This window comes from Hakea prostrata, chromosome 3, assembly GCF_041222555.1.
Source record: "Hakea prostrata isolate BN-2017 chromosome 3, UWA_Hpros_2, whole genome shotgun sequence".
NCBI classification, from domain to species: Eukaryota; Viridiplantae; Streptophyta; class Magnoliopsida; order Proteales; family Proteaceae; genus Hakea; species Hakea prostrata.
In genome coordinates this window covers 73161266-73175776 of record NC_142602.1, presented here as the reverse complement: position 1 = coordinate 73175776, position 14511 = coordinate 73161266, and the positions used below count along the sequence as shown (strand labels likewise).

The window sequence follows — 14511 nt, the reverse complement described above, 5'->3', positions numbered from 1 at the left end:
TGCTAGGAGCAGTTCAACCGCACCGCCTTAGCATTATGTACATAAAAATCAAATTTTCTCCTAGTATTCGTGGTTCTATCAAGAGGCATACCAAGGCTAAACAATTGTTGAAAGCTATTGATGAACAATTTGAGTCGTTTGAAAAAGGACATGCCATGACCCTAATTATGCAGTTAACATCCCTACGGTCCGGCCACTAGTGTAAGAGATGTGCGTGAACACATCATGAGGATGAGGGACATTGTTGCCCCGCTCAAAAATTTAGAGTTTGATACATCTGAGTCCTTCCTTGTGTACTTTATTATAAGCACTCTTCCACCACAATATAAACCTTTTAATATCTCTTATAACACACATAAGGAAAAATGATCAATTAATGAACTTATGACCATGTGTGTTCAAGAGGAAGGGCAACTGATTATGGAGTTACGGGAAAGTGCTCATTTGGCCACACAAGGAAAGATCAAAAGGCAAGGCATGCAGAAGAGAAAGGGTAAAGTACCTCCCCAATTTGACATGAAGGAATCCAAATGCTTCGTTTGTAAAAAGAAGGGGCATATGAAGAAGGATTGCGCTAAGTTTAAGGCCTGGCTCGAAAAGAAAGGTATTTATATCTCTTGTGTTTGTTATGAATCTAATATGATAGATGTAAGTCACAACACATGGTGAATTGATTATGGGTCTACAATCCATATTTCGAATTCCTTGCAAGGTTTTCTCAACCACAAGAAGCCAGTAGGAAGTGAATAATGCGTCTATTCAGGAAACAAGATGCAATCGCATGTGGAAGCTGTTGGGGTAATCTATACGATCACAGAAGCTATTGGAACCTATGTATTAGTTCTTAGCAATGGTTTTGTCTTAATTTGAGTAAAGACCTATTATGTTCCAAGTTTTTCGAGAAACTTGATTTATGTTTCAGCACTTTTACCTTTGGAACATTTTTTTAACTTTTCAGATTCATTTTTCAGTTTATCATATAAATTTGAAATTGTTGGGTATGGTACCTTGTCTGATGGTCTTTTCGCATTAATTTGCAAGATAATACCAAATGTGATGCAATGCATGTTCATGATAATGCTGGTATAAAGCGATGAGTTGTGAATGAGGAATCCTCTATGTTGTGGCACCATAGATTAGGACATATCTCCTTAGAGGGAATTAAAAGGCTAGTAAAAGATGGAATATTAAGTACTTAAGATTTGACTGATTATCATATTTGTGTGGATTGCATAAAGGGAAAGCAAACCAATAAGTCAAAGAGGTGTACAAAACTATTAGAAATCATACATATAGATATTTGTTGTCCAAATATGGACAATCAGAATTACTTCATCTCCTTTATAGATGATTACTCACAATACGTGTATCTCTACATGCTTCATAATAAGTATGAGGCGTTACACCTTTAAGGTATTTAAATCTGATGTAGGAAATAATGTGGAAAGTACATTAAAATTGTGGATCAGATAGAGGTGGATAATATTATGGTAGATACATTGAAAATGGACAAGCACCTGGTCTATTTGCAAAGTTTCTTGAAGAGCATGGGATACTTGCCCAGTATACCATACCTGGTTCTCCAGACCATAATACTGTAGCAGAGAGAAGAAACTGGACCTTAATGGACATGGTGCGAAGTATGTTTAGTAGCTCCAAGCTTCCTAGGTTTTTGTGGATTGAGGCACTTAAGACGACAGTTTATATATTGAATCAGGTTCCTACTAAGGCTGCCCCACAGACACCATTTGAGTTGTTCAAGGGTTGGAAACTGAGTTTGCGACACATACGCTTTTGGGGATGCCCGTCGGAGATAAGAATCTACAACCCACAAGCGAAGAAGCTGGACACAAGGACCATTAGTAGGTATTTCGTTGGATATGTAGAAACATCTAAGGGATACATATTTTATTGTCCATCTCATACAACTAGGATTGTGAAATCAAGAAATGCAAAATTTCTTGAGAATGATTTGATTAGTGGGAGTGATCAATCCAAAAACTTAGTTTCTGAGAAAGATCATTCAGATGTTCACCCTTCGGCCCCAAATTTGAGATTGGTTGTTGTTCACAACACCCCTTTGGAACAATTGAATGTTGAGCAACCAGTCAATGAAGATCCGCAACATGCTGATATTGATCCAATAGTCCAATTGTTCAACAATTACTAGAACTTGTTGAACAACATCCTCCTTAGGAGGGTGTTAATGCAACATTAAGAAGATATGCGAGAATAAAGAAATCAACAATTCCTAGTGATTACATAGTGTATTTACAAGAGTCTGACTATAATATCGGAGTTGAGAATGATCCTCAAACGTTTTTACAAGCCATGAGTTCCAACGAATCTAATCTATGGTATAGTGCCATGAAGGAAGAGATGAATTCTATGGTATTTAATAGAGTGTAGGATTTGGTAGAATTGCCCAACGAGATGAAGGTTATTAGTTGTAAATGGGTCTTCAAGATTAAAAATGACTCATTGGGTAACATTGAGAGATATAAAGCTAGACTCGTTGCCAAATGATTTACTCAAAAAGAGAGAATTGATTATACATATACATTTTCTTATGTATCTAAGAAAGATTATCTTCGTATAATTTTGGCATTGGCTGCCCACTTTGATATGGAGTTGCACCAAATGGATGTGAAAACTGCATTCCTCAATGGAGATCTAGAGGAGGAGGTTTACATGAAACAACCTGAAGGATTCACTTCTAATAATGGTGACAATTTGGTCAGCAAGCTTAAGAAATCCATATACGGATTGAAACTATCCTCTAGACAATAGTATTTGAAATTTCATGATGTTATCCATTTGGTTTTATAGAGAACATCATTGATCAAAGTATGTATCGGAAGGTCAGTGGGAGTAAAATTTGTTTCCTTATGCTATATGTGGATGATATTTTACTTGCAACCAATGATAAGGGGTTTCTATATGAGGTGAAATAATTCCTCTTTAAGAATTTTGATATGAAAGATATGGGTGAGGCTTCTTATGTCATTGGCATTAAGATCCATAGAGACAAATCTCAAGGGATTTTAGGTCTATCTCAAGAAACCTATATCTATGAAATCTTAGAGAGATTTCAGAGAAGGAATTGTTCCTCAAGTGTAGCACCCATTGTAAAGGATGACAATTTCACTTTGAACCAATGCTTGAAGAATAATCTAGAAAGGGAACAAATGAACAACATTCCATATGCCTCTGCAATTGGAAGCTTGATATATGCTCAGGTTTGCACTAGACCTGACATTGCTTTCGCTGTGGGAATATTGAGAAGATATTAGAGTAACCCTGATATAGACCACTGGAAAGCTACAAAGAAGATGATGAAGTACCTTCAAGGTACTAAGAATTATAAGCTTTTGTATAAACGAATTGACAATTTGGAGGTAGTCAATTATTGTGATTCAATTTTTGCCAGTTGTATTGATTCTCGTAAATTGACATCAAGATATATTTTTATGCTCGCTAGTGGAGTTGTATCATGGAAGAGTGCTAAGTAGATTTTGGCAACAACTTTCACTATGGAGGCTGAGTTCGTTTTTCGTTTTGACGCTACCTTGCATGGTGTATGGTTGAAGAGTTTCATTTCTAGGCTTAGAATTGTGGATTCTATCTCTAAGCCACTAATGATATTTTGTGACAATTTAGCTGTTGTTTTCTTGGCTAAGAATAATAAGAGTAGTAGTCAAAGTAATCACATCGACATTAAGTCTGGCTACTTCCCAATTCCTCACCTAACACTTCATTGTCTCTATGTGTATTAATTGTTAGATGGGAATGGGGATTTTTATTCAAAGGACGCGGATGGCAACGGGAAATGGGACACTTTTTAATATAAAATTCATTTTTAATTCTTTTTTTCTTTCTTAGTTCATGCATGACACAAAGGGAACAACTTAATTTTAATCAATCTTAGAGATTGTATCATGCAGCATATCCAGACGCCTTCTAGTGAAGAGGTCATGGGTTGCTTAGTTGGCAACAACCGTCAAATGTGGAATAAGGTCATTCTGAATTCTATGATACATAAATTATTACAATCAAAGGATTGCTTGGTTGGCGATGACTAATTCCTCTCGATGAAGAGGTTATAGATTCAACTCTTTCTAATTCAAATTGAAGATCTATTTTCAAACATACACATACATGAAAAAAAAAAAAAACAAGAAAAAAGATTCTCCATTCACATTAATTGATGTAAATGTTAAATTCTATTCCTTTTTATTGTGTAGGGAGAATAGAAACAATTTTTAGTTTCCAAACAAAAAAAAAACTTGTTTTGGGGGTGGGGGAAAAAATGGGGGGGCGCGGGTTTGGGCGGGGGGCCCCCCCCCCCCCCTTTTTTTTTTTTTAAAATTTGTTATAAATTCCTTAATTTTCTGGTTTATATGTTAATTCCTTTATTTTTCTTCAGCTTTTTCTCTTTTTACATGTGAAATGTCACTATTTGGCCCCCCCCAATATTGAGAACCATTTTTAAAGGTAATATAATGGATATAAATGTCATTCCAAATTAAAAACTAGTTCCTCAATCCCTATTTATTCTCCCCTTTCTTCTCTCTCATGTTTTCTTCCTATTTATTCTCTTATCTTTTTATAAACGTGGGTTAAGGAAAATTTTTGAAAAAAAAATCTTATTAGGTATTCAAAATTTCATTCCTAATTAAAAATTAACTCCTCAATCCGTATTTATTCTCTCCTCTCTCATATTCTCTTTCTATTTATTCTCTTCCCTTTCTATAAGTATCGGTTAAGGAAAAATTGGAAAAAAATCTTCTCCACAATTAGGTATTCTTTCTCTTTCTCAATTTATTTATCGTTTCTATTTTTTTATTTTTTTTATTTGATTTTATACTATTTGTTTCTTTATTTCTTTTACAATTTTTGTTATTTGATTTTATACTGTGAATAAAATGTCTATAGTTAGTAAGGTAAAACTACCATTGGTTTGCATCTACTAACAAAGAAAATTTTGGTGTGTGTATGACTTTCTAGGGTTGAATTCATGTTTTTTTTTTTATTTTTTTTTATTTTTTTTATTTAATTTATCTATATTTGTCAAAAAAAATTATTATCAATAATGGGCCCTACAAAATAAGCATTAGTGCTTCCCGGGGGGGGGGGTTTCGGGGTTTTTTTTCTCCCCCCCCCCCCCCCCGGGGGGGGGGGGGGGGGGGGGGAAGTTGGGGAAAAACACAAAAAAAAAAAAAAAAAAAGGTAGAAAAACGTGGGAAGGAAACCCCAATTAATAAACCCCCCCCCCCCCCCACCACCCACCCCGGCGCGCCACAAAAAAAAAAAAAAAAAAAAAAAAAAAAAAAAAAAAAAAAAAAAAAAAAAAAAATCGAAATACTCAAATTAAACAATAAACTAAATTGAAACCAAAACAAACGAATCATTAGATTCAAATTGAATTATTGAAGTATCTATTTTCAAGCATACGTATAAACAACTTGATTATTAAATTGATGTAGATGTTAAATTCTACTCCTTTCTAATGTCTTGGGGACTGGAAATAATTGTTTGATTACGATTGTATCAAATAAACAACTTGTTTTGTGGTTAGATGAATACATAGAAGTATGACCCAAACATTAATGTTAAAACTTAAAACTAAACATAAATCGTGTCAAACATTGTGGTTAGATAAATATATAGAAGTATGACCCAAACATTAATATTAAAATCCAAAACTAAATATAAATGGTGTCAAACACTCATTACACAGTAAACTAAATCGAAATGAAACAAAATCCATCTTGTTCAATTTTTTAATTTCAATGTCCACATATATTAGATGTTGAAAAGAACTGATTGAGACCTTTCTTCTTAAGAAAGAAACAGACAAAAAGGAAGAGTGTCCCTCAAAAGAGAAAGATAGAGAAGAAGTAACCAAATAGGTTAATTAATATATGCAAATAGTTATAAAATACAAATTCAAAACATCCTAAATCATCAAACTAATTCATCTCATCTCTATAAGATGCTCAAGTTCACAACACCACATCCATCTCCTTCATCAGATTGAAGAAAGTTGAAGAGAGATATCCAAAGAGACAAAAAACCAAACCGTTTCAGTGATTAGATTCTTTGAAACAGCAGGTTGGATTCTTCCAGGTTGACTTTTACACCATTTTTTTATCCTATTTGTAATCATATGGAGAGGGGACCAGAGCTTGTTCCCGGCCGGCCATATTTGACTGCAACTTCCCCTACAGACTTTAAAAAGCCAAGGCACCTTGTTGGTTCATGTCCAAAGTCTGTGCATATATAAGAATGTGTTGTCTTGAGTTTCTAGCTTGGTTGAAAGAAGTAACGAGGGGAGTCAGAAATTCAAGCATGCCCAAGACATGGAAGCAAGTGTGTGGGGAAGATAAGTGGAAGAACATGTTAGAGCCACTGGACATCGATCTCCGGCGATACATCGTACAATGCGGCGAGATGGCTCAGGCGACCTGCGATGCATTCAACTCAGAAAAGGCTTCCAAATATGCCGGTAGCAGCCGGTATGGGAGGTCAGAATTCTTCAAAAATGTGGGGTTAGATGAGTTAGAAAATAAATATGAGGTGACTAAGTTCTTTTATGCCACATCTTCAATGGAATTGCCAGAACCTTTCATGTTAAAGTCTATGTCAAGAGAGGCATGGAGCAAGGAATCCAACTGGATGGGTTATGTTGCAGTGGCTACAGATGAAGGGAAAGCACAGCTGGGAAGGAGAGATATTGTGATCGCATGGAGAGGTACTGGGCAGCCTTTGGAATGGGCTGAAGAGTTAGATTTCATGTTGATCTCAGCTTCTTCCATATTTGGGCCTAACTCTGGAAATGCTAAGGTGCATCATGGTTGGTTTTCCGTCTATACTTCTGATGATCAACGCTCACCTTTCAATAAGGCTAGTGCAAGAGACCAGGTGAATTTTCTGTACTTTCTTTGTGATTTTTTTGGGTACGGAGCTCTTTTATATATTGGGGGAAGTGGTTATTGTATATAATCCATGACCTCTTCTTTAAGAGGTGTCGAACATTATCAACTAAGCAACCCTATGATGGTAGTTTCTTATTCTTTTTATTGAATTTTCAATTCTGTTAACCAAATCAAGACCTTAAATGTGTGCTGCATGGGTGCTAATTAGGTTTTGAATGAGGTGAGGAGACTGGTAGAACAATATAAACATGAAGAGATCCACATAACAGTAACAGGCCACAGCTTGGGAGCGGCACTAGTAGTAATAAATGCTGCAGACATGGTTGTCAATGGGGTGAACAAGATCAAAGGCAATACTAGTGACTCTAAATGTATGGTAACAGCATTTGTCTTCGGCTGCCCTCGTGTAGGAGATGTCAACTTCCAGCAATTTTTCGCTGGTTTGGAAAACGTTCATCTGCTGCGCATTCGCAATGCTCCAGATATTATCCCTAACTTCCCATTTATGGGTTACCATGACGTTGGACAAGAGCTGCTGATCGATACCCGGAAATCCAACTACTTGAAGAAACACGGCAATTTTTCAAGTTGGCATAACATACAAGCTTACATCCATGGTGTTGCTGGCACTCAAGGGGAGCAGGGAGGGTTCAAACTAGAAGTTGATCATGATATCGCAATAGTGAATAAATACATGGATGGTTTGAAGGATGAACATCTTGTTCCTCCTTCATGGTGGGTTGAGAAGAATAAAGGTATGGTTAAAGTTAATGGTTATTGGATATTGAAGGAAGACCTGGATGGAATGGTTGATTTTGGGCTTTGAGGATTCATCTGAAGCATGGTATTTCACTCTCAGCAAGCTTATGTTTTTGACAGTACTTCTCTCATGTAATATATATTCTTTGGACTATCTTGCATACATTTTGTAAATATAACCCATCAACAACAAGGTACAAGTTAGAAATTTTCAATCTGTTGAGGAATCTTATAATTTTTGGATTTCTTCGCATTTCTTTTAATTATCTCCAGTGATAGGAAATGAGCATTGGACAAAGACTGTTGAATAGATATCACAACATATTTCATTGATAGGTGGAAGCATAACTTGGGAAGTATTAAATCATACCAATACAATGACTTGACGGAGAGGAGAGAAAGGCAAAAATTTGCTCCTAGGCTTGATTTTGGTCGTTTTTTGAGTGGATCTTTTTATTTTTCTTGTGTGGATCTTGCTGCCAAACACATACCTTGGGTGATTCAAGCCTCATTTCTTCTAGATTTGGGAGTTTTTGTTGTATTTCACAAGTTATGATCTCAATATTATGATAACATTATAGTTTACAAACTGAACCATAACTGGGTGTCATAAATAAGTGACCATTAGTTATTGGTTATTGTGAAATATTACTTCTTATAAATGACCATAAAGCTAAATTTTCAATAAGTGTTCAACTGTATTGGTAATTAATGCTTTTTATGGAAAAACCTATTGTGAATATATATATATTTGTAAAGCCATCATGTGAACTAGATCAGGATTATTGTTAGGAAATGGATCTGACGGAAGAAAGGAGGTCGAGAAGGGCGGAACCTCGCAAGGAATTTAAAAATTTCCCGAGCATCAAACCCACTTATGGTTTATATATATTTTATATTTATTCTGAGTATATATATCATACTACTATTATAAAAGTACGAACTCATGGAAGATGACTACATTTTTTTTCTCTTAAAATACCTTTAAACTTTTACTAAAAGGATATAATTAATTATGTCTAAGATTGTAATTTAACACTCATAAATATAATTAATATAATATATTTTTTATTAATTGATATTTACAAATGGATCTTCAAAGGTTTTGCTTGAGAATCCCAACCATTTGAAGCCTCTTAGTTGGCCCATTAAAAGAAAAAGAAAAAAAATCCATCAAAACCAATGATATTCATTTAATTAAAATAATTATATATAGAAAATATAATATTATTTTTTAATTGACATTTACTGATGGATCTTCAAAGGTTTTGCTTGAGAATCCCAAATGTTTGAAGCCTCTTAGTTCGCCCATTAAGAGAAAAAGAAAAAGAAAAGAAAATACCCATCAAAACCATTAATATTCATTTAATTAAAATCGTTATATATAAAAGGATCACTTGACCCCCTCAGAGTTACAGGATTGAAATAATAGATCATCAATAATAAATCCATTCACCTTCTGATTGTCCATGTAGAGATCTATCTTCTCCTAACTCTTTGCCTTCTTATAAAAAAGCTTTTCCTTCTTTTTAAAATAAATAATAAATAAATAATAAATAATAAATAATAAATAATAAATAATAAATAATAAATGATGCCCATGTCAAATTTAAGAAAAATTACTTTGAAAAGTTAATTAAATACACTCAAAAAAATTAATTTAGAAATTAATTGGACACTTTCTTGGAATTCATCATTAGCAATAAAATTGACTAAATTAAATATTGAAGGCATCATCCATGAATTCAGTGATTCTTTAATGACAAAAAAAGAAGGGAAGAAGAAACGTCAACTACAATAGAGGTTTATCTGCAAAAAGCACAACAGTTACATCCAGAGACCAAAGAACTAATAATCCGACTATTGGGCCTCTCGATATTGCAACAGATACTACCAAGCCACCCACCCACCTCTTCCTCACATCTCACAATCGTGAAACTAACTCTTCATTGGCGACCTCAATCCTAATTCATCTCCCAAGTTCGATTGTCTTCTTCATGTTTTCTTTTGGGGGTCTTAATTCTATATCATAACCAAAGATCTTCTATTTGCATTTTTAGGGTTTTGTGATTACCGTCCCTTCGCATTAATCTCAGTTCGAACCGTTTGAACGCAATAATAAAAGGAAGATTTGGATTTGAGAGCTTTTTCATGATTCCTGTGAGTTGCTTTGCTTAGGGTCTTTATATTTGTTTTATTTATTTTTAGTTTGGTATTTAATTGTAAATTCAGTAATGTGGATGGAGTCAAGCAGACTATTTATTTGCTTTTTACAAAATACTTCCATGCTTTTGGCTGCAGAATACCTAGAACTTGTGATCGAGATGTATGAAATTATTTTTCCTAACAAAAATTTCTTCCTCATCCTTTGCTGCACTGTAATAATTTTTCTCAACTTCATTGTACTTCTGCATCACTATCAAATTTGATATGGGTTATACCCGATTGTTGCCTGAATGCGAGCAAGAATGACAATGGAGGTGAGGTTTCTGCTATACATTATAGGAAGAGGAGAAAGATCAAGCTGAACTTTGTAACTTTCCTTGTGATGTCTAAAAAGTTGACTTTGTTGAACATAATTTCACTATTCTGGGCTTCAACGTGGAGGGAGTTTTATATGTGAAAACAATTGCTAATCTTTAGAGATTGCCAGATGAATAGATTTGCTCTTTGCTATGGTTTTAAATTTTTGATCAGTTAGGCTGACCTCTGTTTTGTACTTAGATAAGTTAGTGTGAATATAGATAAATTTAGTGGGGTCTCAAACAAGGGGAAACACTTGCTGATATTCAAGCTAGTATAAAATTTGTTCTATTTAGTTTTAATTTTGGATTTCATGTTCCCCTTTTTCTTTTTTCTTTTTTCTTTTTGGTATTTTGGTTGAAGAATATTGGTTTAATCAAAATGGATTGAAATGTGTGGTACTTTCAATGTAAAGCCTTTTAGATATTGTTTTTGCACCTAAAATCTGCACTCCAATGGTGATTCTTTAGCTTGACGTTGGCTTTTCTCGCACTTACGGATCTATCAAAATCAGAATTTTACAAGTACTGTCTAAATTTTATTTTCTCTTTTTCTTGTAAATAATTGTCACCAAAATTTTATCTAGGTTTTAGTCGTTGTAGTTCATTGAAATCCCCCCCCCTTGTTTATAAGGTGTGCTTAACAGTTCATTGATCTTATAGAATGTGTAAATTTTTAAAATCTTTTTTTTTTTTTTTTTGAAATATTAATTGAATATTCCACATAAGGTGGGCTTCATTGATTGTGTTACACTTTGATTTGGTTTCTTATTGGTCTGATATGGGTAATATACAGTTACTAGAACTCTTATATGGACTGGCTAGTGTGGGCTAATAGGAACCGTTAGATCTTGATGGACGATCTAACGGATTTGCCTATATAAAGGATGCTAGGTCCCTCCTCTAAACCCTAATCATAATCACAATCACATCTGCTTAGTCAGAAAGGATATACCATCAAGCCGTGAATAGGGAGGAGTCTAGAGGAGAAGATCCAACATCAAGTTGATCATAGAATCAACTTCCACCTCAAGTTTGTTCCTAGTGGGAGACATAAAGAAGATATTCCGCTGCGCTTCGTCTCCAATAGAACCATAGAAAGGTATGCTCATCATCATCTTGTGTCATTATCATACTAAGGTGTTTTTAGTCGATCTATGCGATCTTGGATAGAAATATTCTTACATGTGGTATCAGAGCCTGTATAGAATCGATTAAAAACCCATAGGATTGTTGACTGATGAACTTAGGGTTCTAGAATGGAACCTATGAAACTTGTGAATTTGTTCTCCTGATTTTTTTTCAACAAAACCGTGGGGTTTTTTGTCAATAACTTTTTTTCTAGAAAGAATTTTGAAAATCTAAAACTACCACTGCGTAGATCTCGGAAAAACGAAGAAATTGATATATTATGGGTCTCCATCGGACTTCGGACGCGCCGGTAATCGCTGCCGGAATCCAGCAGCATCTTTTTGATCTTTTTTAAATTTGTGCGGTGCTGACGTGGCAGTTTGACCGAGTCAACGGGTCGGGTCAACCCGACCCATGACCCGCCAAGGCGACCCGATTTTGAACCCGTCAGGTCAAACGGGTCGACCCGGTTGACCAGTCATCGGTCCAAGCGAATGGATTAACTTGGGCGAACCGGATTTATTGTTTGAACCATTTTGGACCAAACTCGTTTTTTGACTCAGCGAGTCAACTCGCTGATTTCTGTTTAATTTATGATTTCGATTCCGGTTCAATTTTGGTTCAATTCGATTTCTGGTTTCGATTTTTCGGTTCAATTTCGAATCGATTTCTAATTTAGATTCTTGGTTCAATTTTGATTCGATTCAATTGCTGATTTCGATTCGGTTCAATTTAGATTTGATTCAATTGCTTATTTCGGTTCGGTCCGGTTCGGCCTAATAAGATTCTGATTTATTAGACCGTTTTTATTTGCTGGTTGAACCAGTTTAATAAATAAATAAAAAACCAGAATACTATATGTTTAGTATTTGTTTATTTCTGACCAAACCGTAAGAAACTTTAAAGCGTTCTTCTGGGGTTTTATATTTTGGATCATTTTGAACGCAATGGAATCATTTTCAAGACCCAATTCTACCCCTATATATGTGAAATATTATATATCATGTTTTGGTTGAGCCGATAATTGGAATGCTATTTATTTAGTATTTTTTTATTTTTGGCTAAACCGTAAGGAACTTTAAAGCATTCTTTTGGGGATTTATGTTTTGGACCCTTCCGGACACAATGGAATTATTTTCATGACCAAATTCCACTTTTATATGTATGAAACATGATATGACATATTTATGTTGTATATGTAATTTCACCGTTGGGTGAATTTTTTAATATGGATTTTTTTATCAAATGGCTTTGTATTGTAAGCATGTTTTATATGATATTATACAATTGTAAAATATATATCATGCATGCCTTATAAAGGGTTTGATTACTTCTGGTAATCCGGATTTTTATGCAAATGTATTTTCGATTGCCTTTTGGTAATCCGGAATTTTAAATGTATGATGTATTTTATACATGCTTTGATTGCCTTTTGGTAATCCGGAATTTTAAATGTATGATGTATTTTATACATGCTTTGATTGCCTTTTGGTAATCCGGAATTTTAAATGTATGATGTATTTTATACATGCTTTGATTGCCTTTTGGTAATCCGGAATTTTAAATGTATGATGTATTTTATACATGCTTCGATTGCCTTTTGGTAATTTGGAATTTTATATAAATGTATGATGTATTTTATACATGCTTCGATTGCCTTTTGGTAATCTGGATTTCTTCCAAACAATGTATTAGCATTATTTGTAGGTAACATAAAGTATATCCCAATATGAGAATTTCATGAGCTTGATTGTGAGTGATCGCCAAAGTGGCATTCATGGTTGGGTTTATGGAATGTCAGCCATATATAGTAATGGGATGTCTCTTGATGTTAATGCATTTTTATACGCCCAAAGGTGGTAATTATGTGATAGCATTAAGAGGGAGACATGTACAACATTTGGTTGGGAGTTGATTAATCTAAGAAGTTTATACACCCAAAGGTGGTAAAATTTTCGAAGGTTGGAATACTCTCATGGACGCCGACGTATAAGGGAGTATCACAACTATATGTCATGAATTCTCGTCCAAAAGGTGTTTTCATGATGATATATGTGTACTCTTTAAAGTGATGCACTTATAAGTTATATGTTACCCACATTGTGATAATAAAGCGATGTACTTATAAGTTTCATATTAAAGTGCTAATAAAGTGATGGAGTATTACAACTATATGTCATGAATTCTGCCAAAAAGTGTTTTCATGATAATATATGTGTGCTCTTTCTAGTGATGCACTTATAAGTTGCTGAAGCGATGTACTTATAAGTTACATATTAAAGTGCTAATAAAGTGATTGAGTATCACAACCGTATGTCATGAATTCCCGCAAAAAGTGTTTTCATGATAATATATGTGTGCTCTTTCTAGTGATGTACTTATAAGTTACATATTAAAGTGATAATAAAGTGATTGAGTATCACAACTGTATGTCATGAATTCTGCCCAAAGGTGTTTTCATAATGATATATGTGTGCTCTTTCTAGTGATGTACTAATAAGTTACATATTAAAGTACTAATAAAGTGAGGGAGTATCACAACTGTATGTCATGAATTCTGTCCAAAGGTGTTTTCATGATGATATATGTGTGCTCTTCGTTAGTCACATTTTCTCGTCTATAACAATATGATTGTTATTGAGATTCTTAAAAAGTCAAACTTCAAGAAATTGTTGATGATGTGTTGTTAACCACACATTCTTTGTTACTGAGTAACTGATGGATATGACTCATAAGAGTATAGAAGACAAAAGTTGATTTTTTTGCAGAGGTGAAAAGTAGTTATGTTCTTTTACTGCCCATTAAGAAGTCCATCAAGGAACACTTGATGAATTGTTTACCCACTGAATGCACTGTTTTGAAATTGTTGAATGCAGTAGCGTAAAGATACTAAGTCTCATCTAGTGTTGAAATAAGTATATTTCTGTAAGAGTTTTTTATCATAAGGTGTGATGGTTTTGGAGGAGTTAGGGATTATTTCATCAGGATGATTATTTTTTAAGATAAAACTCATGATTCCTAATGTTTCTTTTATTACCCTTGCTATTATCCATCAATGCCCTTTGCATCCTCTACTGAGTTTGGAATTATAAAGATCAATACCTTTTTCCGAGAAGAAACTTTGTTCTTATGAGCATCAATACTCATAAAAATGTTCAGGG

The 14511-nt window shown here is 34.3% G+C and overlaps 1 protein-coding gene across 1 annotated transcript; it reads left to right on the top strand.

Moving 5' to 3' along the window:
- The first annotated feature begins 6288 nt into the window (after positions 1-6288).
- LOC149023016 (phospholipase A1-II 1-like) lies at positions 6289-7764 on the top strand. The gene is made up of 2 exons (XM_089147387.1): positions 6289-6924; positions 7147-7764. The coding sequence occupies exons 1-2, from the start codon at positions 6289-6291 to the stop codon at positions 7762-7764; spliced, it is 1254 nt and encodes a 417-aa protein (XP_089003513.1).
- The last annotated feature ends 6747 nt before the right edge of the window (positions 7765-14511 follow it).